A 27,276-nucleotide genomic window follows, 5' to 3' on the forward strand; every position below is an offset into this window, starting at 1 on the left:
GAGCCTCAAAAATGCTCAGTTCAGTAAAGTATTGCGATTGCATCGTGACATCTTTTGATTCAGACAGCAGGGGAAACAATGAGAAATGATCAAAAGAAAAAATAAGGAAACTACACGGTGCGGTAGTCTGTGAATGTATTGTGAAGATGGTGAGATTTAAGCAGGGTTGCCCTAGAAAAAGGTAACACCTTGAACAACAAAACAACAATAATATCTAGTGAAATGAAACCAAGCCTTCCTGCTCCACATCCACCTCTACAACAAACGAGCCTGAGATCAAAAAGCTTGCCCTGCTCCTGAGGCTCCTCCATCCTTTTGGAGGAGGGGGTGGTTAGGTTTCTCATTTTTCTCACGACCTGCTGCCGGCTGCATCGTGAAAGAACAGGGCCGTGCTGGGAGGAGTTTTCTCTTTCTCTTTTTTTCTATTTTTCTAATCTTCCTGACCTCGGTGGGCCGTGTTTATGGTTGGCACGGGTGTATTATTGGTGCATGACTGCTAAATGATGGAGAAATTGGGCGAGGTTCCCGGCAGTGCGACCAATCACGTATCGAGGTGTGGCCCTGCGAAGGAGTGGCCCCGATGGAAAGGGCGGCGCCAGAAGCGGAAGTGTGCCTCGGCTGATCTCTCGCTGTCATTCGGCCACGGTCGGTTCCAGGAGAGAGGGGCAGCCAAGACACACACAGGGATCGGCTGGCTCTGCTGGAAAAGACAGCTATAGAAAGATTATTCTGAAATCCAACGAACAATGACACCGATCGAATAAGGCTTGTGAAAGAACCGCACACTTGTCACGCCAACAAAGCTGTTTGATCATATAGTCCAGATCAGAGGCAGCAGATAGAGAGCTGTGTCATTGAGCAGGCAGGACACGTCAGGAGAAGAGGAAAAAAAAAAAAGCTGACCGACTGCTCTGTACGAGTCAGCTATTAAATCGCCTCTTAAAGCTTTGCCTGCCGCACTCCTTGCTTCAAGGACACCATCTGAGCTCTCAGTCCGAGGGAAGAATCTCGACAAAAGACATCGCCGAGGTCGAAGGTGGTGATCGGAAGGTGAAAATAATATCTATTCGCCAATATTCAGCTTGTTCGGCTAGCTAGCATTCGTGCTAACCGTTGGTAGCTAGCTTGCTAATGTTAGCGTCGAATGGAAAACTTAGCTTGTCAGCTTTATTATTATTAACAGCCCGTCCGTTGACTTCCGCCTCAAGCACAGATAAGAAATGATTACATCTAAATTGCGAGGAAAATACGTCTGTTTCTTTAGACACATTCCGATCAAAGTAAACTTAGGTCGGACTAAATTTGATCGAGGACTACGCTGCTGACAGCTGTCAAACAAGGTCGAGCGTTTAATTTCTGAACGTTATGTCGGTTTATTGTTAATATCCTCCGGGCTCCTCGACGTGTCATATAGCCGTATTCTGGTTTATGCACCCCGGTTGACGGCTGAGTATCTGTCAGCCTGTTTGCGTTTGTAAAACGTCTCCAAATGGAGCCTGAGCTCGCCACAGCAGTGAGTCTAGTTTCACGGAAGGCTGCCAGGAGCTCAGCTGTAGACTTACAAACTGGCAACGTCACGGGGTTATAATTAGCTAAAGATGTGAGGCTGGCTGGTTGTTTTTTTTGTACCTGCAGCAGACGGTTCAAGCATGAATTACCCCTTTTTATCACTCCATTTCGGGATTGTGATACGTTTAGGAATTAATTTAGATGCAGACAGATGACAAAACAAACGTAATTCTCTCTAAACGTAAATTAATTTTCTTGATACCAATAATGCTGGCGAGTACAAAGGGTTAAATCTCCCCAGGAATATTAATTTTGAGCCATTTTTTCCCCACCATGCAGTCATTTTTGGAAGATTTTATGACAATTTAGTTGCGTTTTGAAAATTAGTGCCACCTAGTGGCCACGTGAAAGAATGCAGGCAAAGTTTTCGTTGGACTCGTCGCCCAGGAAGTAAACATTGTTAAAGTGTTGATCGTAATTAATACTGTGATTATTATTTATTAATTTTTTAACTATAATACGACACTGAGCCACAATTAATAATCTGATGTCAGTAAGCAGGTTTTAAGCCGCTAAGAAGCTATTTTTGGTATTCGGGTCATTCGCCGGTCTTATTATTCTGTAGATTTGCAATATCTGACGCTATCCTTTTTTTTTTATCCATCAAGTCCCTTTATCCCTTAGATGAGAGCCGGATTTCGATAAGAAAATAAATTTTTCAGAGACTTAACTAATAGTAATTGATGTTGTTACAGAATCGGTAATGTTGAATTATTGTTTCCCTGTTTCTTTGATGTCCATATGTCTAATGTCACACTACGAGTTCATCTCTCGAGATATTTGAAGTTGGATTGCTCTGTTCCAAACATTTATTACAAAAGTATTTTATAAGTTATCAAATGTGATAAGTTGCACTACTTTAATCAAGCGATTAAAACCAAGTGAACAGAGATTTGTAACCTTTCACATAAAAAATAACCTTCCATCATGTCCTGATGTCCACCACGGGGTACATTTGAAATCCCCTGATCTGTTGGGGGAACGAGATGGGCTGTCTGCTAACTTGTATGCCATCCTGTGTGCTCTTCTCTCAATAGGACCAAAGAGATCACGGGATAGCATTTGTTTCTGGGGGAGAAAACAAATGGGGGATTACGGGTTTGGAGTCCTAGTTCAAAACAACACTGGCAACAAGTCTGCATTCCCGGTCCGAATCCACCCGCATCTGCAGCCCCCACACCACCACCAAAATGTATCTCAGAGCCCTGCTGCTTTCATAAACAGCACCACAACTACAGGGAATGGCACCACGGGAGGCTCTCCCTGGCTCTTCCCTGCCTCTGCCACCCACAACAGTGTGCAAGACGAAATCCTGGGGGGGGCAGAGAAGCCCAAAGCACAGCAGCAACAGGAAATGCAAGAAACGCAAGAAAAGCAGCAGCAGTTGTCTCCCGGGAGTCACCAGGACGGTGGAAGTGGTGGTGGGATAATTTCAGAACTGGAAAAAGCCCGATCAGAGGAAGCCAAGACGGAGAACGGCACCTCTGAAGGCAGCAATGGTAAAGAGAAGCAACTCCGCCTGGAGTCCCCTGTTCTCACCGGCTTCGATTATCAGGAGACCTCTGGCCTCGGGGGAACCGGCCCGGTGCAGTCCAGCACAACCTCGTCATCCCTTACGAGCTTCAATAACTGGTCGGCTGCCATTCAGCCCGCTCCCTCCACAATCATCAACGAGGACGTCAGCTTTTTCAACCCGGCCTCAGCCAACAACGGGCCGCTGCTGTTCCAGAACTTCTCCCACCACGTCAGTCCAGGCTTCGGTGGGAACTTCTCCCCCCAGATCGGACCGGCTGCGGCCTTGTCCCAGCACCACCCGGCCCCTCCACCGCACCCCCACTTCCAACACCCCCACAACCAGCACCAGCAGCATCGGCGCTCCCCAGCCTCTCCCCACCCTCCGCCGCCCTTCCCGCACAGGAACCCGGCTTTCAGCCAGTTACCGCATTTGTCCAACAGCTTGAACAAGCCCCCGTCCCCCTGGGGTCCAGCCAGCTACCAGAGTCCCTCTCCCTCCCCCGGCTCGTCCACCTCGTGGAGCCCCGGGGGGGGCTACGGTAGTGGCGGCGGTGGCTGGGGAGGATCTCAGGGCAGAGATTATCGCCGTGGGCTGAACGGCGGGATGACCCCCATCAACTCCATCTCCCCACTGAAGAAGACGTTCCCGAACAACCACGTGGCGTCCCAGAAGTATCCTCGAAACAGTCCCGCAGGCTTCAATCCCAAGTCCTGGATGGATGATGGAGTCGGCCGCAGCGATAACATTTTCCCCTTCCAGGTGGGTCTTATCTCCCTCTCTGCTGTCGCTGTGCACACGAGCACGTGCACGTGCACGTGCACGTGCAACAAATGGGTTTGCTGGAGGATTTCTTTCAGCAGGGGCAGCTTGTCACCTGAATTGTTAAGATATCAAGGTGTAATTTGTGTTGCCATTTATTCCTCACAGGATATTGCTGCTACTTTTAGAAACGAGGCATGGATTTACACAGAAGCCGTCGTATCTCCACAGCTGTAAGATGACTAATACTGCTCCGTCACTGCAGTGGCGTGAGCCAGGCATGCTGGCTGGGGGGTATGGGGAGTGGGGATGAAGAAAAGAGAGATGGGGAAGTGGAAACTAGGCAAAACATCACCCTAAGCACAGAGGATGTTGTAGCTGAGTTAGAGTTTAGTTGGTGAAACTGAGCCGGGGGATTTTTCAGTACCGGAGCTGTTTTAATCACTTAAATCGTAGCCTAACGAGCCTTTCTGAGGAAAAGTAGCACTCCACAGATAATTGTGTTACGAAGGAACCAGATGTGATGGAAGCAGGCAGAGGGAGCGTTTAGTTGGACATCCTTGAGAAGTCATTTTATTGATCATTATCAGGATTGATGGTAGAAGTCATTACATCAGGTGGGGGTGAACCGGTCTGATGACCCGAAGAAGGGTTTTTCCTTTGCCTTTTTACTTTTGGACAATGTGTCTTTGTCCACAGGCGACCTGCGGTCTGAAACCAGCTTGCGGTCAGTTGTAACTTGTCATTGTTTCTCATTGCCATCATAGGTTGAACGGTGCTAAATTGTCTGAGGGATTGCCTCCCTTTATTGTTTCAGCTCTCTGGGAGCAAAGTGGCTGTAACTCATTTTCTCAATGCAAGCAAAAACAGCTCAATTTGAAATTTGAAAGCACTGTTTGTTGTTACCTTTCCAGGGATTGTTTCCCCCCCATTTAAGACCAGTGACTCATGACACATCATGGGTTAAACGGTTGCTGACGTGTCTCGACATGTCTTTGGGAGTTTTGCTGAGTTTGGGGCAAAGGAACAGCAAGAACTCGTCGCCGGGGCCTGATTTCTGTCTGATCCAGCTCTAAACCACTAATATTTTGGAGTCAAAGTAAAGAAAAATCAACCGTGGACAAAGAGGAGTCCATCTGAATGAGTCTTTCTTGATCTTTTCTTCCTTTCTGATCCAGATTTGAACCAAAGCTAGCATTTCACTGGCTTTAGCACGTTGCTCTCTCTTCGTGGCTGAATCAGATTGACTAAAGTAGCTTTGTCCTCTTGCCCTCTTGGTTCTGCAAGGACAGATGGGAGGATGGGCCTTGAATGGCCCTTCTGTGAGGAGGGATTGATTATGTGAGAGTAATCCATTTACAAATAACAAACATTTTTCTAGATATTTCTTTGACTCGATAAGCAAAGGGACGTTTATGGCCGTCGGTGCTAGACTTCAGGCTTCTTTTCCTTGCTCATGGGTAGCTGCTCGTCTTGTAAAACTCTAATTAAAAGACTCTTCTCTGATCACTTCAGCACTTTACCAGGCAACGGCACGATCACGTTCTGCTGCTCGGAGGCTCCCCAAATGCATTTTGATTACAGATTTCTAAATTTAGGGATATTCGGTGTTATTCCGAGCTTCAAAACCTTTGCTTTTCTCTTTTCTCTTTCGACCTTGTTGCAGTTTCTGTTGGCCTAGTTGCTTGCTAGGCTGGTAGAAACATCCAGGAAGAGATGAGCTGACTGTCAAGGCAGCACAAGATGATGCTTTAAAGCTTTGAACTGCTGGAACTGATATTTCCCAGGTGACTTGGAGCTGTATTTGTTTGGGACTGCACCATGCGTTTGACTTCTTCGTCCTTCTGCCTCAGAACCTCTCCTCTGATCTCGTTGCTCTGCGTCTGGAGAACGGCATTTTTTTGGAAATGCTTCCCAAGTTGTGAGTCTGCATTCGGCTCCAGGGTTTTTTCCATTTCTGAAAGAATATTCTTCTCTGAATTATGCAGAAATCAGGAAGCGCTGGCGTTAAATGTCGTGTGAATTAGAAGTTCCACCTCACAGAATTTGGATCCTGTGCTTGTGAAGTAATTCAGATGTATTTATTCCTCCTCTGTCCACGTTTATTCGACTCATCCTTTCCGTTCCTTTTCCATTGTGTTGCATTTGGTGCAGAGTTACTCATTCGATGAGTAGCCAAACGTAACTTAACTCAGAACGCTGTGTGGCAGAGCTCAGGATTGACTTTCATTTGTTGAGCTCATGCACGTCTGAGATGCCACATGTTGCGTTACACACTGTCAGGTGTAATAAAAACTCTGGTTTGTGGATTAAGATGACTTCCCTCCCACTGTCAGCCGTCTCCAGCTGCCTCACATAGTTCCCATTTTAGCACCAACGTGGCAGATGAAGGATCTGTGGCTTTAGGGTTCCTATTGTTCACTTAAATAACTTATGAAAGCAGGTGGAAAGATGGGTCCACAGACACAAGGCAGCGCTTCTGTGACGTTTCCCTTTTGTTATATTGTTCCGTTCCGCTGTTTTGTTGGCGGTGGGGGCAAAGATCCGCCCTCATTTCTAAGTAAGAGCTGGATACTCTCTTGAGAAGCCATTTGAAAACGCCATGTGAGAGTACAGCTGCCGGTGCGTTTGGCAGATATTTCATGCAAAGTGGCGTGGAGCAGAAGGAGATGTTCCAGGCAGGGAGGCCCGGCCATGTATTAGAGCAGCTTTAGCACTCTGCTCGGGCTCATGTCCAGGCACACCACAGATAATGCGCTGTGCAGCTACTAAGTGGCTTCAGACCAAACGTTTTTCATTTCATCGTGTAAGAAAAGCATCCTTTTTCTTTTCTTCTTCTTCCCCAGGTCCTTACCTGTGAATTTCAAGGTCAGAAGCCTGCTGTTGTGTCAGGTGCAGTGGGATGATTTAACTGCTAGATCTGGCCAGTGAGCAGGTCACGGCCCACAGGGCCTGAGGGGGAGTAAGCCAGGGCAGGATATTGTCTCAGTAAGCCACCTGGGTAACCGTTGGTTACAGTTCCCTCCTCTCTGTTTGTGTAGCTCAGAAACGCTGCAGCTTCGCATGGTGCTGCTCTTTTTTTCTAATGCAGAACATCATGTTGAAGGAGGCATCGCTCACTGCTGCGGCCAAAAAGATGAACTAACCTAAAGAGGAGCCATTTTATTTCTATATATTCTGTATTGGTTGAAGTTTTTCTCGTGAGGCAAGTGGTCGCAGCAGCTGTCTGAACCCTTTTAGGGCTGATGAGTGTCACTGTATCACTGTTGCTGTACTTTTTAGGATCTCTAAAGATATCTGGCCGATAGAAACAGAAACTACGTCCTCCACAGAAAGCAAACAGATTTGATGTTTGATTTTCTTTCCTGGCTTTCTGCATCAGCTCTGCTCCTGCGTCTGATGTCAGCCTTCTGTGATGGAAGCAGGGTTTCATGGAAACTGAAGGAAAGTTCCGAGTAGCCGTCCTTCCCCAACGTGCATCTGCAGAAAAACGCTGGCTGTCCCCCGGCTGCAGCCATTACCTCGGGTTCTTGTGACAGCGGCGCTTTATGAGTGAAATGTTTTCTGCTTTAATGAGAGGTCTGAGCCGCTCTGGGAGGCCCGTAACTCCACCGCTCGTGCAGCCCCACTCTGCCCTTCTCACACCCTTGACAGATGCTCTGAAACGTGAAGAAAGAGCACTTGTGTGTGTGTGCGTGCGCACGTTTCCCACACGTGCGCGAGTCCTAATTAGCACCCGGCCCTGTGTCTTCGGCTCCTGTGTCTTAACAAAGCAAAAGGACAGATTGGAGTGGCTGTGGAAGTGTCATTTTGCATGGAGGCTCACTCTGCATACAGCGAAAGGATCGCTCTGATCCTGCAGCGGTACATGTGCTGCTGCAACTTTTTCCTCTGCCGCTCTTGTTAAACTTCCACATGCGCCCACTATGAGCCGTTCAGCCAACACGGAGTAATTGGTTGTTTTTGACAGTTGGGCTTTTTCATGTCATCACACTTCTTTGAAATACTTGACCAGGAAGAAAGATAATCGCGAGCATCAAAGCTCAGCCTGCTTCCCTTTCCTGCCCCCGTTTCTTCTCTTTTTACAACGCCTCGCTTTGCCTCTCTCCATCATTCCCTTTCTTTCATCGCCATTTTCACCTTCCCGTCTTTGCTTCGGGCCTCCCCCCCCGCACGCCTCCTTATTACCTTCCCACCCCTTACTTTGCAGCCTCCGACGGCGTCCGTTTGTCACGAAGAGGCAGGTAACGAGGACGCAAAAAGTTTTGTGCCGCTGAAGATGAACACGTTTCTCGCTCTTTATTCCAGCAGATTTGAGTGTTTTGAGTGAGTTGCACAGCCTGATGTGACAGGTGTTGGCGATGAATAGCGGCGTCAGGATGAAACGGCGAGGATGGCGAGCCCTGCCACGCATCGTGTGGGCTCTAAGGCAACAAAGTTAATCACAGGGGACTCTCCGGTGTTGTTGAAATCCTGAATAATCCTGTCGCTCTGCATCGCTGCGTTTAATTTCTGAAGGTTTGAGGCCGTGCCGCAGGTCCGACCCCGAAAGGCTGAAACGTGCGTCTCTGTAAACGTTTGCGTAAGAGTGATGAACATAAAGGTCACGGCGCACGCTGGGGCCTTTTTTTAATGCCTCCCTCGACGCCTGATTGGAATTACTCAACAACTCGTCTTTGCTGAGGATCAAACCTGCTGATTCATGCATACTTGTGCAATCCTGAAACATTAATTTCAGCTCAGTGTGCATTTTTCAATTCACCATTGAATATTCCCAAATTGAGAAATGTGCACGAAGAGGCTTTCTTTGCGTGCACGAAGGTGCCGTGGCCTGCTTTGTCTTGCAAGTCCTGAAATACGGGCTGTAATATCTTTTATGTTACTGCCTCGGGTTGCTGTGGGCGATTTCTCACAGATTCGCATGACATGACCTCCAAATTGAGCCCAGCTTATAGCAAATGTGTCTGCGTGTGTGTGCACGTGCACGTGCACGCACTCTCCAATCTGTCAGGGCTAAGCACTTTGCTGGTCAGTTGGCCAGTTGTTGAGAAAGAGGGATGCACGAATGTGATGATTAATCACCGTCTGCGCCTCTCTAGGCTAATGCTTAGCAACCGGTCCGGCTCCAACACACAGACCATCCAGTGACGGTGTGATAAAATTAGGCTGCATCTCCCGAAGAAGACTGCATCTAAACTGGTGGTGCTACGTTTGTCATTATGAAGGGACGTGCTAATAGATGATATAGTACCCAGTCCTTTGCTTGCTTTAGCTTCTTGTTTGGTTTGGTTTGACCTGGAGCGACGGCCTAAGCCCTCATATATGCCAGTGAAGCGGATGTGAGAAAACAGAAGACATAGTCTGGTCTACAGACCCGTGCTGGTATTTGAGTACTGGGTGTGTTCTGCCATGTTGTTCTAGGCTCTTTCAGGCAGTGTGGGAAGTCTGCACCAGCCCAAATATGGTTCCATTTTGGCTACCGCTGGGGAGTTTGGCTCTTTAACCAGCCAGCCTGCCAGATTTCCGTGGCTGACAGACAGTAAAAGTTGGTATTGAACTTGGATCTTGGATTAAAAACGGCGTGGCCTGCCTGGACGACTTTGGGTCATGTGGCTCACAGACGCAGGTCTGTTATTCTGAACCCTGCCACGAGCTTTTACTGACGAGGGTTGCAGTTTATGAGGGTTGGACTTAATAAAGAGCAGTTATTAGGCTGGACTACAGAGTAGCAAATGAAAAGAGTGGCTTACAGTCGAGATAACGGAGGCGTTGGGTAATGCCTGTTGTGAAAGGCCTGGTCGTTATCAGTCAGGCTGAGGACCGAGCCAGGATGTTTTTCAGAACAGCTGAATCTGACACGACACTGTGAGGTTGATGCTGTGTTTCTGCGCTCCACCTTCAGCTTTTCCTCGGCTCCTCAATTCAAGCTCAATTTCCGAACCAGCGAGAGCAGCGCTGGCTTTGCCGACCCCAATTCCCCTTTTTGCTTTAACCGCTTTCGGGTTTTTAAACTTTCGGCTCACGGCGGCCGTTCGCAGTTTAGCTAATTTATGCTGCAAATGCATTTTGGAGGAGAAGAGGGCGTGTTGGTGCATAGAGATGCTGCTTGCAGGTTAGTCAGTGGAGCATGTAGTCGGACTCAATAAGTGGATACTTTCCAGCCTTAAAGCACGTCTCATTAGATGCTTCTACACACATCTCTGCAGACTGCAAGCCTCCCTGTTCTCCAGTGTTGCTAAATGTGATTAATCCAAGGCTGACTCGTGCATTTAGATTAAATCTTAGCTTTAAAATAACCTGCAAACTTTTCAAAGCTAAAAGATATGATGCAGAAAGCGGGATGAGGACAGTTTAGGGGGCCCTAAACATCTTTTAGTGGGAAAGGAAAGCTTACTGAGCAGAGTTTTTGGCTCTTTGAAGTGTGAGATCTCTGAAAAATGACACTATTTAAGGGATTTCTGCTTTTGAGGTGAAATTCATCAGAGAATGACTGGAAAAATGGTTTAAAAAAAAAGGAGGAAGGAATGAGACATTCAAGTGTGGGAAATTAGAGCTTTATAAGCAGTATAAAATGAAAACAATGGCCTTATGAATGTCATATTGTGGCTCTCGGCAGACTTGCTTGTCTTGAATTGAAGGAAACTGAAAATATTTGTCCGTTTCACTGCTTGTTGTCACGGCCGGCATATTTGTCAGAGGTGGAGCCAGAAGCCTTATCAGCGTGGCACTTGCAGTATGGCTTCATGTATTGGGACATGTTTTCGTGCTGTAAGCCCTTCTGAGTGTTTGCACATATTTGCGTGCACATGCACACGATCCGGCCTCGTTGGTATGCCAGCGATGCCTCAGTTTTAGGCTGAAAAGTGGCATTTTCTGGGCTCCAGTTTGATTCTACTGCTTATGTTACTGTAGACTTTCATTGGGCCACCTCACCGAGGTGATTTAGTCGGCTTTGCAAACAAAAACACTCGAAAAAAGGCGGATTGTGCTTCAAACTTAACAGGATGTGTCGAGAAACCGTAAGATGAGGACAAACGTACGCCGGCAGCAAAGCGATAAAGTCCCAATCTGTTGGAAAAAGCCACTTTTATGCCTTTTTATCAGGGGAAAAAGCACTCGTGTGAATAGTGAGAATATTTTCAGCGGCTGTTGAAAGTAGTTGGTTTTCTCACCTTTCAAATCTGCATTATTTGATGTGTTAGGCTTTAAAAAAACAACATTTCCTCTGAATGAGCCGGAGTGAGAACGACGTGAGGCCGAGCAGCAGCAGCATCCAGCTGCTCTGGTTTTTCGAACTTCTTTTTCTTGCGCTGGTCGCAGGTGTTGAGGCTATGTGTGAAGTGCTCGGAGCATATTTTCATGTGTAAAGGAAGAATGCTGTCCCCACTTCTCGTGTTGCTGTGCTCTTTGGCCGACTGTAGCTGCCTCAGTTCTGGTTCACCAGTCTCCACCTTTGGTTTAAACCAAAAAAAGACCAAAACGACGGTGATGTTCCGGTCATTTGAGTGGCTTAAAAGCAATTTAAGAAAAGTAAGAAGTGTCTTCTCTCTCCCTCTCTTTAGGAACGCACCAGGTCGTTTGACAGCTTCAACATGAACACTCTGGAGAGCTCCCTGATTGACATCATGAGGGCCGAGCAGGACAACCTGAAAGGTGACACTCCACTCGTCAATAAGACTGCGAAGAACCAAGCAGACGCTGAACTGTGTGGTGCCAGCCTTTCATTTTCAGCTAAAACTGTGTGTTTCCAACCAGCTTCGGCTTCATCATCATTTCTAAGCTTGTCATTATCTGCCGAGCGTGCATTATTATCCCGTTATGTCACCTCACTTCAGTCCCATGAAGCGCTGAGTAAAATGAAAAGAAAACCAGTGTCATATTGAACCAGCACCAGTGTTTGCACGTCACATTTCATTGGCTACTTGAAGGTTAGCTAATTAACATCTATCCAGTCGCCTCCTCCTCAGCCCGCCATGTGCAGTCGGAACGGTTTCCTTTCGGTGTTTAATCAACGGTGATAAGAGGGGTCGGTCTGGGCTAATCCTCCATCTTTCTCTCCCCTCTTTCCACATTAAGTCATTCTGACAGCTAAAAGCAGTAAAAAAGGTTTAATTTTAGTTTTTTCTTTCTCTTCTCCTGCACATTGAGGAGGAGAATGATGCAGGCGTAGCTTGGCCGTCGTTACTTGGTTATTACTGGTGCTACGGAGCCTCCTGACGTGTTTGATGACGCCTGTAAACACGAATAATCGAACTGTTGAACACATTTGGAAAGAGGAAGCGCTCGTTTTCGATCACAGACCTTTGAACTGATGCATTATTTGTCCAAAGATAGCAGTAGATGCATCCCTCCATTATAAGTAGCTCTTGACAGAGAAAGAAAGGATTTGACAGACTCTGGTGCATTTATGCAAAAACTGACAACATTTAAGCGCCAAACGCCACATTTTTTGGCGGCACAGCTCGGATCTGCTCCGGCAGGGACGCGGCGTCTCTGGGGGTTTCGTGTTCTGAGTCGCACTGGTCACTTGCAGCAGATGGGCTCTCTGGGTGGGGCTCGGCTGGTTTGGTTGCATCCTGAAGGTGGGGAAGAGCGTAGGCGTCCGGGGAGTCTGGAGGCCAGTCGGCTGGTGTGTTCAGGTGAGCAGAATGTGTCAAAGTGATGTCTGAATTCCACCCAGAGGAGGAACTTTGTTCACTGCGCCCACCGGGGGTTTCAGAGTGTTTAAATTGGGTTGTTTTCTCGGGTTTATCTTAAACAGACGGTCATTGATTGGACATTGGCTGATTGTAAATGGCCGATTGTTAACTGTTGGCTGAGAGGGAGGAGCTGGCTGGAGTTGCTCTGATACAGATCATTGTTTGGTAGGAAACACCTTTGATTTCCCAAGGCTTCAGCTCTGGGTGGGGCACTCTAACTGAAGTTGGTGACTGTATTTCTTGGCCGTGAGGATTTTCTTTTAATTTGACGAGTTTTAAAAGCTTTAAATGCACAGATCTGATCGGCAGGTAAAGGAAAATGATAGATAATAGAGCTCTAGACTTCCTGAAAGGCACCACCTTGTAAAACACACATTCCAGGTGAAAACCCCAACTGAAGTCTCCTCCCCACAGTTAGCCTCAGCTACACCCAGCTCTGCTCTGATATGCTCAGAAATGAGGAACTCTTACCTCTATATTAAGACAATTAACAGTCTGAGCAGTTCTGGCTGTTAGATCCAAGAGAAATGAAATAAAAACATGCTTCCCTCCCAAGCCTTTGCCTCATAGGACAGAAACAGTCTCATAAGTAGCTTCTATTTTCCAGCCATGGAAGAACATAAATGCTCTCTCCACTCGTACTACAAAGCTAATGTCCAGTAGATGAGTGTCACTCTGCTATAACAGATCAATCTTCTGTTTATTAAACATTTATTTTGACATATTCCTTTCTCTCGGGCCTCAGATTTGACCTGTTTTTCTCGTGTCTTTCAGTCATCTTCGTCCGGTTTGTTCTAATAGTTTATTATGTGCTGCGGTCACATGATGCCTCACGACGCATCCCTTTCTACCTTTTTTGGGAATACTTGCAGCTCCTGGCTGCTGCAGAATAATCCGTTCTTTGCCTTCCTAAATATACTCCAGGCTCGTTCAGTCCTGTGTCAGAGTAACTCTGAGTTAAGTCAGTTTGTCCCTGAAGAAACGCGTAATTACTCCACATTTTCTTTGAGTGCGCCCTCCTCTCTAGGCCAGCCCTCCTTCTGTTTTGCTCTCTGTCACACACACACACACACGTGCGTGGGCGTTCAAGTGCGGTAAACACAGACGGCATCCGAACACGTTCAGATGCACGTTTGCACCGATTTCTCATTACAGCTGAATATATTGAACAAAGCGAGAGCAACGAAGCAAGGGAACATGCGAGGCAAAATGTCTGCAGTGGATGTGGCTTTGAATCCCTTCCAGCATTGTCCTGACAGACAGAAAGGATCCCTCTGTTTGGCCACCGTGCACGCCGCCGTGCACACGCACGCCGCCTGTGTGTGTACAGCCGGCCGTATGCAAATACAGCCACACACGAGAGTTTATTACATCAGAGACTTACAGAGGGAGGCGAATTGGTTCGGATTCGTACCTATAATTTAATTTCTATCGATCTGAACTCCAGTGAGCCGGATTGTGAGGATGTGAGAAGTGTATCTCAGTGGTGCGGTGCCACCTGAAGCCATTGTTGGTCAGCTGTGGTTCTGCTGTCTCTGCTCTGTGTGGTTCAGGGGGGGAGGGGCCACATCTCCATGTGACATCGGAATGCACCAATCACCAGGCGGTCCACAGCAATACAACAATGGTGGCACTATTTGAGCTCTTTCATCTCATTATCGCTCTGCAGCAAGTGGGCCTTGCATAACTTTGAAGCTGTTTGGCATCATAACATGCATTTGTGTGGGTGCTGTGTGTGTGTGTGTGTGTGTGTGTGGCAAATAGCTCAATGTAAAACGCATGATGTGAGACAGAAAGATGCTACAGCTGGAGTCTGGAGTGAGGTGGATGTGGGGGCCACCCTGGGTGCTTTAAGACACTCGGAGCTGAAGACCGACCTGAACCGGACTGTTCAAACGGTGCTAATCAGCAACTTGTTTTCAAGATTCACAAAAAGGAAACTGTGGATGTGTTGTTCTGAAGGGTCTGAAGGAGGTGGTGGTGCAGCTGTGGATGATTCTGCGTTGCTATCCTCTGGGCTTTGTTCAAACACATCACCTCACAAGCATTACTGACGCTCACCAGATGGGTGCACCTAATGTTCTTTGCAGTTTCGATCACTCATGGCAGACAGATGCTGTGTGGAGCGTCCCATTTCTGATGTTTCCATTCAGTCTGCTGCCGACAAGCTTTCTTGTTGCTTTCTTTGCGGCCACGGCAGGTTCTCTGGGGTTTCTGCTGATCTTTAAAGGTTCTTTCATTCCTTTTTTGCCCTAAAAAACAGTTTAATTTGCCATATAGAGAGTCACTTCAGTAGAGCCGGGATATTGTAATCAGATTTACTTCCGAGAGGCATTAAATAAGCCTTAAAGGCTTGAATATAGCTTGCCTTAACCTGCAGTAAACCTTGTTTCCTGAGATGCAATTGGAGGAGTTTAATTACACCCCTTAATGCTCTCTGTGAGTAATATGGTTGCGACATTGTTTGGAAAGAAAGAAAAAGCTTCACGTCTTTTAAATGCTATAAAATCTGAGCATCAGTGATCCAAACGCAGTCCCTCAGTCTCGTGCTTTCGGCCCACAGCTCGGTCGGCACATCGGATGCTGCAGTAAAGATGGGAGCACTTTGTATTTCCCTGCGACTGGACGCCAGCCAGCAGCAGACCAATGGAGCTCAGCTCCTTTCTTGCATTCTTTAGCTCCTCATATGCTGCAGAACATTATCGTAGCCTTTAGCCACATTAGCAGCTGCTGCTTTAAAGAAGCCGTAATGTTACTTTCTGAACCTGCTAAGATCATTGTCCTTATTCTGATTTGAGTAAAATGTTGGTCAGCATAAGATGAATATTGTCCATAATATATTTTTCTGTTCTGTCTTCCTGTGTAGGTCGTCTGGGGTTCCCCCACCCTGGAGGGGACAGCCCTCTTCCCCTCAACGGTACGTATGGAAACAGACTTTAAGCGCCATTTTTCACAAATGAACTGGAACCTGACCACAAACCTTTCTGAAACGCTGCTCCATAAACACGCCTCCTATCAAACGCTAACTAAGACTTTAGCTTCTGATCCAACAGTGTTTTCCCTCTGGGGGATCGTGCACGTTTCTTTCAACTACCGTGGACTAAGTGCACGGATAAAAAGGACTGAACAGGCGCTTCTTGCACGCTGTGAAGTGTTGGGGCCTCGTGTAAAATGGCCGCTTCCAATAGCTGCTTCAAAGCAGTTTGGACTAACAAGCATCTTTGTTTGACACCTTTCACCTTGCTTTGTGATGCCTTCGATGTCCTCCCCTTCAGTTAAGTCTCTTCCTATTGTCTTCCTGTTGTTAAAGACAGTGGAAAGCAGTGGTTTTTCACACCAGCTAAGAAGCAGAGAGACGGACTGAGATGCAGGAGAATAATGACCTTTGGTTTCGTAAAATGGTGAAAAATGCAACAAACGGTTTGATGGATGCAGTAGAAAAGTGGGCAGAAAGATAACCGATCATCTGCCTGATACTACGAGCTTCTGTTCTCCTAACTTGTGGGTTTTATTTGGCAAATAAAAACCGGCACCTGTCCTCACAGTCGATCTCCTTCTAGTTGCTCTAACTCTGGCGTCTGTTCTCCGGCCGGCTGCACAGCACAGGAGGCCGGTAGTTCCTTCAGAGGCCTGCAGGGTCACATGACCAGATCACGTGGTCAGGAGCTGTCATCGGGCGCTGAGGCAGATGGTGCCAGTGGATAGAGGCTGCACACCAGCCCTCCCCTCCCCTCCCCTCCCCTCCCCTCCCCCGTCCAGTCACTCTCATTTTCTCTTACCCCCACAAAGCTTTTTATCAGCTCATTTCTCCATCGCTTCCAATCTATTTCCCTCTGCCTCGCGCACATCTTTCCCAGCACTCTTTCAATCTGCTTCCCTGCAGCTTCTCTCTTGTTGTGGCTCTCTTTGACCCCCCCCCCCGGCAGAGTTACTGTCCGTGTGGTTGGAAAAGTCAGCTGAGGGAGACGAGGATTAGTGCACTTCTTCACCCTGTTGAATCTTTGTTTGCCAGCCCAAGGTCATTGGCTGCGGCGCGCTGTGTCAGCGTCACACAAACAAAACGCCGTCCTTGGAAGAGCTTGGATTATGGTGTCACACTTTACCATATTGGTGTATTTTTCCATTTATTGAGACGGTTGCCAGGTTGGTGCAGCTTGACCTCACTGCAGCGCCTCGTGGAGCATTATAACACCGACTTTGCAGCTCATCATTCTCCCCGATTACCTGCGATGTGCCTCCTGTCTCTGGGTGATTTCTGCTCCTTCTCATCCTTTGCAGGATTTATTCAAAGGCAGGACGTCTCCCCCCACTGTTACCCATGATTATGCAAACCAGCTTTATTTTAGGAGCCGAGTTAAATGAATAAAAGTGGAGTATCTCTTCATATCTGATTATTTCTTCCCAGCTAAGCTGCTGTCCGTGTTTCTGGGCACGCTGCACCCTTCTGTACTTGCTGTGCAGCGGCCATGAAAGCCAGCACTGCCCCGAGGAAGCTAAAAGTCCTGCGTTTTAATGAGTTTTCTCAGCTTTCCTTTGATATACATGTAGCGTAACACTTGGTGTGGCCTGAATCTTGTTGTCTTTGAGTTTCCTCGGGTTTTTTGTGCCGTATTGAACTGCATTTCTTTTCCATGCCACAGGAGCTCATTGATTTAAATTCTTGCTGTTTTATGCCCTGTATTGGAAAGTGACAAATGCCCTGAAACACGCAAACCATCTCCGTTCTGTTTAAATACCAAATTCAAACACGAAAAGATCTAAAGTCCGTGCTCTAACTGCCTGCTAGAGTTGAAGCGAACGTGGGGAGGATTCGGCAGCAGGCTGGCGGTGATTCATCGCTGATTAACAGAAACAGGCTGACTGTGGCACGTCCCTGCGTTGTCATGAGCCACCTGGCACTCTTAAATGGGTTTCTACGCCGGTTCTAAGCAACCTCTTCTTTGGTTTGTGCTTATTCCACATGCAGCAAGGAATTATAGCAGGAGACGAGGTAAAACATAACCCTGAATCTATTCAGTTTTCAACAGGTGTCGCTGTTTTGGCTGATCTGTGGTGGAAGTCCTCCACTTTGTTGTTGCATGCATGGCTCAGAGGTTTCCAGTCCCTCCGGGCTTTTTGTAGACGTGTGGTCCAGTGACGTTTTTGTCTGCATGGCCTTGTTAGCAGCTTGTGAAGTGTTTTGTTTTCTGTCATTATGCCTCGCTCTGCATGCCTTTTCCCATCTTCACATTCGTATCAGAAGCCTCTTTCAGACGGCTCAAGTGAGCGTTGCATTTCGCTAAAAGTTAATGAGGCAGTGAGGCCCACAAAGTGTAGAACCTCATTTACTCACACTGTGACACAGGCACACACCGCAAGTTAAGGCTAACACCCCCGCATAAATCTTTATAAAGCAGCTCAGGGCAGGTCGGATGGGAGCAGGAACAGGGCAGGGAGAGCTTAGCCTCTGCCATGCTTATGCTTCACAGTGGAGTCTCGCTCTCTTAAGAGGACTTCCTTGTTTACTTGATATAAGCTGCATGCATGTTCTGTTCTCAGCTGCCCGATTTATGGGAAATGATGGAAAATGTATTTACTTATTTTATTCTGGTGTCTCCTCTTCCTCTCTCTCAGGCCACTCCTCCCTCTTCCCCATGGAGGATGGTTTCCCTGACGACGAGCGTGGCGATCAGGGTCTGGCAGGCCTGGGCTCCCCACACTGCTTTCCCCATCAGAATGGCGAGCGCGTGGAACGCTACTCACGCAAGGTCTTTGTTGGCGGACTGCCCCCGGATATAGATGAAGGTAATGCAGTCTTACTTTTGCCAGATTTAATGTGAAGTAGACGTCGTAAGACGTTGTCAGGAAGTCTGACTTCTGCTGTTCGTCTTTATCAGCGTTTTCTTTGAAAACCTTCTGTTTTCAGATGAGATAACAGCCAGTTTCCGGCGCTTTGGACATCTGTTTGTGGACTGGCCTCACAAAGCGGAGAGCAAATCCTACTTCCCCCCTAAAGGTATGAACCGTCACAATCAGCACTTGGGTGTCTTTGGGCGTCTTGTGACCAAATTACCTTCCCAAAAAACTGCGAATATGTTTAGTAATGGAGGCTTTGGCTGTGCTCAGTGCAGCAGACGTGTGATCTGTGTGAAATATGCTGCCATTGAAAGCATTAAACATGGCTGTGAAAGTGCAGTCCGTTATCAGAGATGGCCTCGCAGTAATCGGCGTGTTCCTGGGGCAGCTCGCATTGAACCTGCTGTGTTTTCCGCAGGCTACGCCTTCCTGCTTTTCCAGGATGAGAGCTCAGTGCAGGCTTTGATCGACGCCTGCATCGAGGAGGACGGCAAGCTGTACCTCTGCGTGTCCAGCCCCACCATCAAAGACAAGCCGGTGAGTGAAAACGCACTCACACCCGTCCGTCTGAATCTCCCCCCGCTGACACCTGCAGGTTTTATGTGCCGCAGGTCCAGATCCGCCCGTGGAACCTGAATGACAGCGATTTTGTGATGGATGGCTCTCAGCCTCTGGATCCGAGGAAAACAATCTTTGTGGGAGGAGTTCCTCGTCCACTCCGCGCAGGTATCCTTGACTTTAAGGTTTTTCTAGTGTGTTTGCAATGGAAACACTTAGATTTGAAGTATATACTGAGCATGAGGGCTGAGCCGCGTGTTTTCGCCCATATTTTCAGTCCTCTATCAAAGGCCTTTAAAATGTTCCGAGTGTTTGCTTCACACGTCCTCATATTTGTTTAAAAACACATGTAAGGAATAATAAGTCATGCATTGCACCTAATTTTCTGCTAAATGCCAGCTGAATGCAGCAGAACGCTTCCTTCTGCAGTCGAGCTGCAGAGGCAGCGACCTACACTGGTTGGATTAAAATAAACTCTCTGTGGCTGAGCTGAGCTGAATATTGAAATGAGCTTTTTTTCATGGTGTTCTGTGGATCCTGTGTTGTCTGATCCTCTGGTTGTTGTGTTGCTGTAGTAATGATCAAGGTCACGAGGGCCCGCAGCGCACTGCATGTTCTACAAGCCCCCGTCATACAAATGTTCAAATTTCCATATTAGAAACAGCAACAGGACTTTTAGGCTTTTTAACCATTTTAAATTTGCAGGAAATAAACACATTTGAACAGACTTTAAGCCTGAATCTTTTGTTAAACCACCTGACTTGAAGTTCTGACCTCAGATCCAACGTGATGCAGTTTGTCTTCACACATAAATGTGATTTCAGGCCTTTTACGTCTTTTTTTTAAAAGGTTTTTGTTAAGCTAATGCTACGGCATGCTTCTTTTGTTCGTTTCCGCCCCCTCTGCAGTGGAGCTGGCTATGATCATGGACCGCCTGTACGGTGGAGTTTGCTACGCCGGCATCGACACAGACCCTGAGCTAAAGTACCCCAAGGGAGCGGGGCGGGTCGCCTTCTCTAATCAGCAGAGCTACATTGCTGCTATCAGTGCTCGCTTTGTACAGCTGCAGCATGGAGAAATCGATAAACGGGTGAGTGAAAAGAGGAGTGTTCAGGTTTTTTCTGTCAGTCTTCTTCAGCTCCCCCCCAACACCACACACACACCTCACTTCCTGCTCTTCTTATCTCATATTTAACTGTCCGTGCTCTATTTCCTGGAGTTGTGCAGGAGAGATAAAATGCTGATCTTCCATAAATGAGAGAAATTAAAAGTATATATATGGACATATTGAGTATTTTTGTATGTCTTTCATGTATATTTAGTATTTCAGTAGCATCGAGTGATTTGATCTTAATGAGAGCTAAAATGAAGATGCTTGTTTGCAGTCTCTAGTTTTAAGAGATCTGTGGCGATAACTGCTCAGAAAGTTACATCTAAGTAGCACATATCCCATTTTATTGCTTTCTCTTTGCCTCTGAAAGCTGCCTTTTCGCTGCACAGTTAACAGTTAACAGTATACAGACCGTACATTTTACGGTGAACGATTGAACTGCTGATTTTTGCACCGATGCCTGATGTAGACGAGGGAAAAATGAGCTAAACTTTTACTATTCAAGGTGCAGTGAGCCAACAGGCATGATTGGTCATCATTAAATTCATTAGATACACTTGTACTCTTTCCTCTTTGCTTTGAAAAATGCCCTCTTGTTGAGAACTCGAGCAGAAACTCAGCAGCGAGGTGTAACACGGAATATGAAATGCTGAAATGATATTGCAGCATGTACTCATTTGCATAATTGGTGTGCAAATGTTGTAGATGTACTGCCTTAGTGACATCTGCCCGCTAATAATAGCACATCCCAGCTAGTTTTCTGTGGAAAAAGGGAATTTTGAAGCACATGGGGGGCCTCCTGGAAGAAAAAAATGAAATAATTAGCATTTTGCGGTAACTTGAAGTTTTGATAGAGCAGTTGGCATGGCAACGCTTTACAGCGATGGTCGGAGCAAAAGGGACAGCGTGTGAAAGCCAGCAGAAATGGCTGTGTAGCCCTCAGGCAGCTGATTTATAAAAAGCTAAGAGCAGGAGTGCAAAAATGCATGAATTCTAATGGGATTAACGTAGAAATGCTGCGTTTTCCCGCTCTCCCTGCAGGTGGAGGTGAAGCCATACGTGCTGGACGACCAGCTGTGCGATGAATGCCAGGGAACTCGCTGCGGTGGCAAGTTTGCGCCGTTCTTCTGCGCCAACGTCACCTGCCTGCAGTACTACTGCGAGTACTGCTGGGCCGCCATCCACTCGCGTGCCGGCCGCGAGTTTCACAAGCCCCTGGTGAAGGAGGGGGGCGACCGGCCCCGACACATTTCCTTCCGCTGGAACTGAGCGGAACGACAGAGAGGGAGAGGCAACAGAGGAGCAGGAGGGCAGGTAGTGCAGGAGTCGCAAATCATTGTACAAATAAATGCACTTTTCTGTTGCTAGTTCCTTTTTGCTCTAATTTCACCGAACATTTTTCTCTTTTTTTTCCTTTAAAAGTTAATATATATCAATATTTTGAAGATAGAAAAGAAGAACTGGAGTTATATCCAAATATGTCCATCTAGAAAAAAAGATGTGTAACATAATTTTATTTATACTTTTTTATTAGTTCTCAAAGTACACACATATATATACACATATATATGTGTATATGTGTGTGTGTTTAGGATAGTTTGATGTGTGAGATGGTACTCTGCTGATCAATTGGCATATTTTTCTAAAGTTTCCCTTAAAAATCTTCCAGTGGAGCCGTTACTTCTCACTTCTCCACCTTCGCAGCAGAAGCTGCTGAACCAGCAGGCGATTGGCTGTTTATTTCTGAGAGCTGGGATTCAATTTTTGCCAGGCTCAAGAGCAAATGTGAATTAATTAAAAGAAAAAAAGGGTGTTGCTGAAGAAGAGTGCACTTATTTCCGGTTGAAGGAGTGAAAACAGCGTACATGAGACCGTTTGTAGATAACCAAAGCTGAACCTGAGTTAACTCTGAAGAACAGAAAGGGCCCGCTGCAGAACGAAATGGATTCATTTTCTTTTTTCCTCCCGCATCAAAAAATGTCTGAACCTCTCTTTATGATTTCCAAGACTGTACAAATATTTTGATGTTACTTGAAATTCACGAGAAAATTGAGCAACACATATTTGGGTTTTGATCTCCATTTTGACATGCAAAAACTAATACCTCAAACTCAGCTGCTAATGTGCCGAATATAGTAAAAGAAAGAAAGAAAGAAAGAAAGAAAGCAAGAAAACATTAACACTCTCTGGCGTTCTCCTTTCCTCAGAACTATAATCAGAGGGAAGTGATGCAACAGGCAGAGAATGATGTAACTGGCACAGTTTTGTACTCACTTGCTTCATCACCTCCTTATTTTTGTAATCAAACCCAGGGTTGTGCTCGGGACAAAGCATCGTACAGTATACAGTGTATTAGGGGAATGTATGGCATAGGGAGGCTACAGGAGGGGAGAGCCTCTGCTGCTCAGCCAGCAGCTGACAGAGGGCGGGGGATCCAGAGGATCCAGGGGATCCAGAGGATCCGGGGGATCCAGGGGATCCAGGGGATCCAGATCTTTCAGGGGTCCAAAGAAGGCCAGGCCAAGGGGGCTCCTTTCTATTGCAGTTTAAACGGGAAGCGCCCGTCTTTTGTTAGTTTTCTTAAAACGCTTAAATTCTCCCGACGCGCTTCTTTGCATCCGAAAAAAGAAGCGATCCGAGCCGAGCCGTCGGCACACATTCGAGTCGATCTGCCCTTTCACCTTTTCTGCTGCCAAGCAAATCCAACTCAGCATCCAGTGTTTTTGAAGCATAAATGAAGATAGTCCCTGCAGTGTGCTCTACTACTCCGCACCGGTGCCCCACATGCAGTTTGATCACGAGATCGCAGGTCCATGCAGCTGTGCCCAGCGGCTTATGGGAACCAAAGACGGCTGTGCAGTAGTGGGCCATACTGTAGCTTATTTCTTGTCCAGATTTTTGTGTTTTCTCTCATTTATTTCAAGGAACGTGTTCATATAGTTTCACAAATCTGTCACTTTCTACCCAGTTTTGCAGTTTTACTGTCAAGCCCTGATGGACTCCAGCAAACCAAAGATTGGCCTTGAACACGAGCCGCACGGCGTGCACGGTTGGCACGTCCACGCTGTGTGGCGTGAACACCACGCGCAGTTAAACCCATCAGAACTCCTGTGGAACCCCAGCAGGGCTTGCAGATACACAAACTCGGCCTCGCTCCCCCCACAGCTCATAGCGGGGGGGCGTCGCTGTCAGGCAGGAGCTCGAGTAGCGCCACCAGTTTGGGAAAATTGAACACGAAGTGCACATTTCCACAGCTAAGGTGAAGTTAATCCTCACGTTTTTAGACCTTCTAGCCGAGCATTTAACCGTCAGGGAGTTAGTTGAGAAACTTGATTACTACACACTAGTGAGAGTCCTCATATCGGCGTGGTGTCCTTGCACCGGTTTTGCACCCTGGACATTAGTTTTGTGGGTGTGGTGGGTGAGCATTTTAGAAGTTAAAACACTTTGTGAAGAATTTGCTGTTAAATGAGATGAAAAAAAAGATTATTTTATACATGGCCTGCTGATTTTTGGTACAGTGTTTTCTAGCTAAATTATTTTGTCATGCACATATAAACATTTATTATGCACTACTTTTCTAAATATTTTTTCTTTTTCCAACAGTCATTTTAGGCACATTTTTCACAAATGGGGAAACTCCTTTTTGCAATACCTCAATTTTTCACATTGTGAAAGGTAGCTTTTGTACTTTTGTTACTGAGAGATCTGCATATATGGAAATGTTCATTTTAAGAAAAAAAAAAACAAAGTTGAGTGATTTCAATATATATTATTTTCAATTATGCTTTTTATACATTTCAGTGCTGAGGAATCTTTACAACTAAGTGCGCACTTGTGTTGATGCGACTTCAGATCTGCAGAGGAGAGACCAAAGTGTGTCGCTCTCTTAGCTTTTCCTACACTAGATGTTTCCAGTCAATCTGGTCAGTGACAGCATGTCGAGAAAGGAAGGAGAAAAAAAAGAAGAAAAGGCAAAAAAAACACCGTGTAATTTCAAATTGATGTTAATGTCTCTAAACAATGGCTATACTAGTTGGAAATGGTAACTTCTGTCTTGGTTTCCTCTCCATAGATGGAGCATAACTTATTAAGAGGAGAATGCAAAAATCCGGTTCAGGCTTAACGCTGAATCTCGTATCACAAGAATGGATGTTTGGTGTTTAGATATTTTAATATTTGAAAAAAAATATATATACATATATATATATATTCTTGAACTTGCCAACTAGCACCTATTGTAATCCTTAGCATGCATGACAAAAAAAAAAAGAGAAAATGACAAGTACATGAATTAGCTATTGAAATTAATTGTTGTGGTGTGCACCAAATGTTTCTCAACTATTAAGTTAAGGACGCCCCGAACCCACTCTCACCTCAGCTCACCCTCCTCCCCTCTTCCCTCCCCCTCGTGTTGATCCTCGCTTTCCCATTCGCAGACCTCTGCAGGATGCACATGACGGAGAGATGTTAGAAAAGGTTTGAGAGGAAGAGAAAATAAGTAAAAACCCCATGTGGCAGTGCAGGACATCCGTATCGAACACTGTTTAAGAGACTTGAGAACTCGTCCCCGCCGTCTGTTGAGGAGATCTTATATAGAGCTATCTGGAGGAAGGGGAGCTTAAAGACTTGAATGTGGTAAATGTTGCAAGTTAACTTCAAGTTGTTATGTGCAATACTTCTTTTGAACCTTTTTCCAGATAAAGACTCTTTGCAATGTAATTCTTTAATGCCATTTTTAATTGCAGACATTTAATTAAAGAAGATGTTAATATGTTTTTCACAGTCATTTTCTACTGTTATTGTAATCCTTTTCATGCTGGTGTTTGTAAAAAAGAAAAGAAATCAAACTATTTGTACTAATATAAATAATTGAAGTTATTTTTAAAACATTAAAGTTTTTTTGTGCTCATTTGCTTATTTGTTTATTTTAAGCTACTGTGATTGATTGCATTGTAATTATTAGGTCAACAATGTATCTAGCTGTTTATTGGTATATTTTTAATTGGAATGTATAATTGATTTTTATAATTTTGATCAGATTTTTGTTATATTTTTGAGGTGAAGCTTTTAATATGTTAAAGTGTCTAGTTTTTACTAATTGCTATATTGTGCTCCACAATATATGGTTCACATTTTCTGAAGGAAAATAAATATTTAAATATTTGTCTGTTAATGATGTTACTTAATGGCAAGATTTCAATAGTTTTTAACTGTGTATGGGAAGGTTGTTGTATTTATTAATAGCATTTTTTTACTTAAGATATCACCTTAATTTTTATTGTCATTTCACTTTATAAGTTCCTATTTTTGTATTTTCCTTTCTAATTAAGTTATGTAATACGGATATGTCCATATTTCTAGGAGTTGGTCTGTAGAAGTGCTAGTGAAACGAAAAGAAAAATCTGTTATTTAATTGTTTGCAGCCAACTATTTATAACAGTATGCATAATTTTTAAATATTTGTAATGTGAAATGTTGAATGAAATAAATCTTAACTGTGATGAAAGTATGCGTGTGTGTGGTCTGCTTATTTCCGCCTGGTTACCGGCTCATTTTCTTTCTTTTTCAAGTTAAACTGGCCTCTGTGCAGGTCGATTTGTGTAGTTTTAGTGTTTGTACGTCAGCTTTTGTCTGTAGTTTGTTCCCAGTCTCTGAAACAGATCATTAACTGTAAACTAATGTGCTTAAAGTGACTGAACTGGACCCCACAGACCAACTGGCACCATGAAGCTCTGCAGCCTTTGGTCACCAGTTCAGTTGCTTTGAGGATGGACTTTCCTCTGACTGACCAGTAGCTCAGTGACGCCACCAGCTGGCTGCATCCTGCCCTCACAGCTGATGAAGCAGCAGTCCCACAGTGTCATTTCTGAGCAAAACAAAAGCTTATTTACATCCAGCTTGGAGTGAAATCACGGCCTCCTTCTTTCAGGTAACGACACCCAGGGGTCCTTTAAAAAAGAGTGGGATGAAGAAGGAAATATTTAACAGAAAACAAGATCAGTGCAGGATACAGTCCTGCTCAGTACTGAAAGTTTAAAGCTTCAGTATAAAATGAGCTTTTTGCAAACGCCGGAAAGCACAGAAACTCGTAGGCTGCGTTCAGCAGCGCTCGTGGTTTTAAAAGGACAGAAAAGACCCTTAAAAATAGAAAAAAATACAGATAAGCACACAGTTTGTGGCCGTGCACTGTGGAGGAAACCCGTGCGTTGCTTGAACAGGCTCAGGTCTCCTCCTCCAGAGTCCTTTGAGCTTTAACTCATCTGTTTTTTACAATCTACTTTTCCACGTGACACCATGACGTCGCTGTTAAACTGACAGTGAGAAGGTGAAACTGCGGCTGGTATCCTCCTCACTTCTGTCTCACCTCATCAAAGCTCTTTTTAAAAATGTTTGGTTGCGTTTAGTTTTTGGTTTCTACGCGTTATTTTATCCCATCAGACAGTAAAACATCACTTTAAACAACTTAAGAGCGGCTCTCTCTCACAGCTGTATAAGACACGCCCCTCAGTGCGTGACGTGTCTGCGTCGCACTTTGTGACGTGTCTGCGTCGCACTGGTTGCGTCACCAGGTGGCGCTGTAGGACCACAGGAATCAGTGTGAGGGTCTGTTTTTGCTTTTGTGCTGCATTTAAGTGGCGGTGGGGGGGGGTTAATTAGAACTTTACTGCTGGGATTGTTAACGGGACTTCCCCAGGATGTGATATCTGGCTGCTGCAGAGCACCTGTTGGAAATAAAATCAGTTTCTAAATTAAAGAGAATGTTGGTCCACATTTATATCGATCCGAAAAGATTTTTTACTCCACTGATCACGCAGTCCACATCCCAGATGTTCCCACTTTTACCAAACAAACGAGCATCCTGATGGTGCTGGTAGGGGAAACACATCTGACACGCACACACGCGCGCGCGCATCCCCCTAGCGACAGCTTCAGCGGCTGAGTGTAGCATCACGGAGAAGAAGAGGCTGTGTTTGGATTAGGGGGTTGGGCTGCCTTGCTGGTAGGAAACGTTCCGCCAGACACCGACTTTGTCTCCGGCGCTTCAGCGTTGCTTCCCCGCAGCATCATCAGCAGCGACACCGCAGCGCAGCCTCCAGCCCACCTGCTCCTCAGTCTGCGCGCCCCTCCGCGTCTGCTCCAGTCCCACAAAGCCTGCCGCAGCAGAGGAAGCGGACGGACAAGGACGAGCTGTAAGTACCAGCTTTTTTCCGTGTTTCTGCTCGTGT

At 45.9% G+C, this 27,276-nt stretch overlaps 2 protein-coding genes across 5 annotated transcripts in view; both read left to right on the forward strand.

The window, feature by feature from the left end:
• The first annotated feature begins 615 nt into the window (after positions 1-615).
• Positions 616-25,559, forward strand: cpeb4b (cytoplasmic polyadenylation element binding protein 4b). 3 transcript variants are annotated; one of them, XM_072375423.1, is made up of 12 exons: positions 616-1,050; positions 2,607-3,844; positions 11,407-11,497; positions 15,410-15,460; positions 17,510-17,533; positions 18,157-18,327; positions 18,449-18,538; positions 18,797-18,915; positions 18,990-19,104; positions 19,845-20,026; positions 21,089-21,361; positions 23,852-25,559. In XM_072375423.1, exons 2-11 carry the CDS (start codon positions 2,654-2,656, stop codon positions 21,314-21,316), a joined length of 2,262 nt encoding a protein of 753 aa, XP_072231524.1. In that variant the 5' UTR covers positions 616-1,050; positions 2,607-2,653; the 3' UTR covers positions 21,317-21,361; positions 23,852-25,559. The 3 variants fall into 3 exon arrangements, with proteins under 3 accessions (XP_072231524.1, XP_072231523.1, XP_072231525.1); XM_072375422.1 differs by having other exon boundaries at positions 21,089-25,559; XM_072375424.1 differs by lacking the exon at positions 17,510-17,533 and having other exon boundaries at positions 21,089-25,559.
• A 1,175-nt stretch (positions 25,560-26,734) lies between these two features.
• Positions 26,735-27,276, forward strand: part of nsg2 (neuronal vesicle trafficking associated 2) — a 35,072-nt gene continuing 34,530 nt past the window's right edge. The window contains exon 1 of one of the 2 annotated variants that reach the window (XM_072374613.1): positions 26,735-27,240. The gene's annotated coding sequence lies outside the window, so the exon portion shown is untranslated. The remainder of the gene's footprint in view (positions 27,241-27,276) is intronic. The other variant, XM_072374612.1, reaches the window with a different exon arrangement.

This window comes from Leuresthes tenuis, unplaced genomic scaffold (genome assembly GCF_036924035.1).
Source record: "Leuresthes tenuis unplaced genomic scaffold, fLeuTen1.0.hap1 SCAF_21, whole genome shotgun sequence".
In the NCBI taxonomy this organism is placed as follows: Eukaryota; Metazoa; Chordata; class Actinopteri; order Atheriniformes; family Atherinopsidae; genus Leuresthes; species Leuresthes tenuis.

What these genes read in the sequence shown, in the direction of transcription:
- cpeb4b (XM_072375422.1), top strand. Translation starts at nt 2,654, where the DNA reads ATGGGGGATTACGGGTTTGGAGTCCTAGTTCAAAACAACACTGGCAAC. An exon ending in ATAACATTTTCCCCTTCCAG is followed by an intron (nt 3,845 to 11,406) that starts GTGGGTCTTATC and finishes CCCTCTCTTTAG; the next exon opens with GAACGCACCAGGTCGTTTGA. An exon ending in ATCCTACTTCCCCCCTAAAG is followed by an intron (nt 18,539 to 18,796) that starts GTATGAACCGTC and finishes TGTTTTCCGCAG; the next exon opens with GCTACGCCTTCCTGCTTTTC.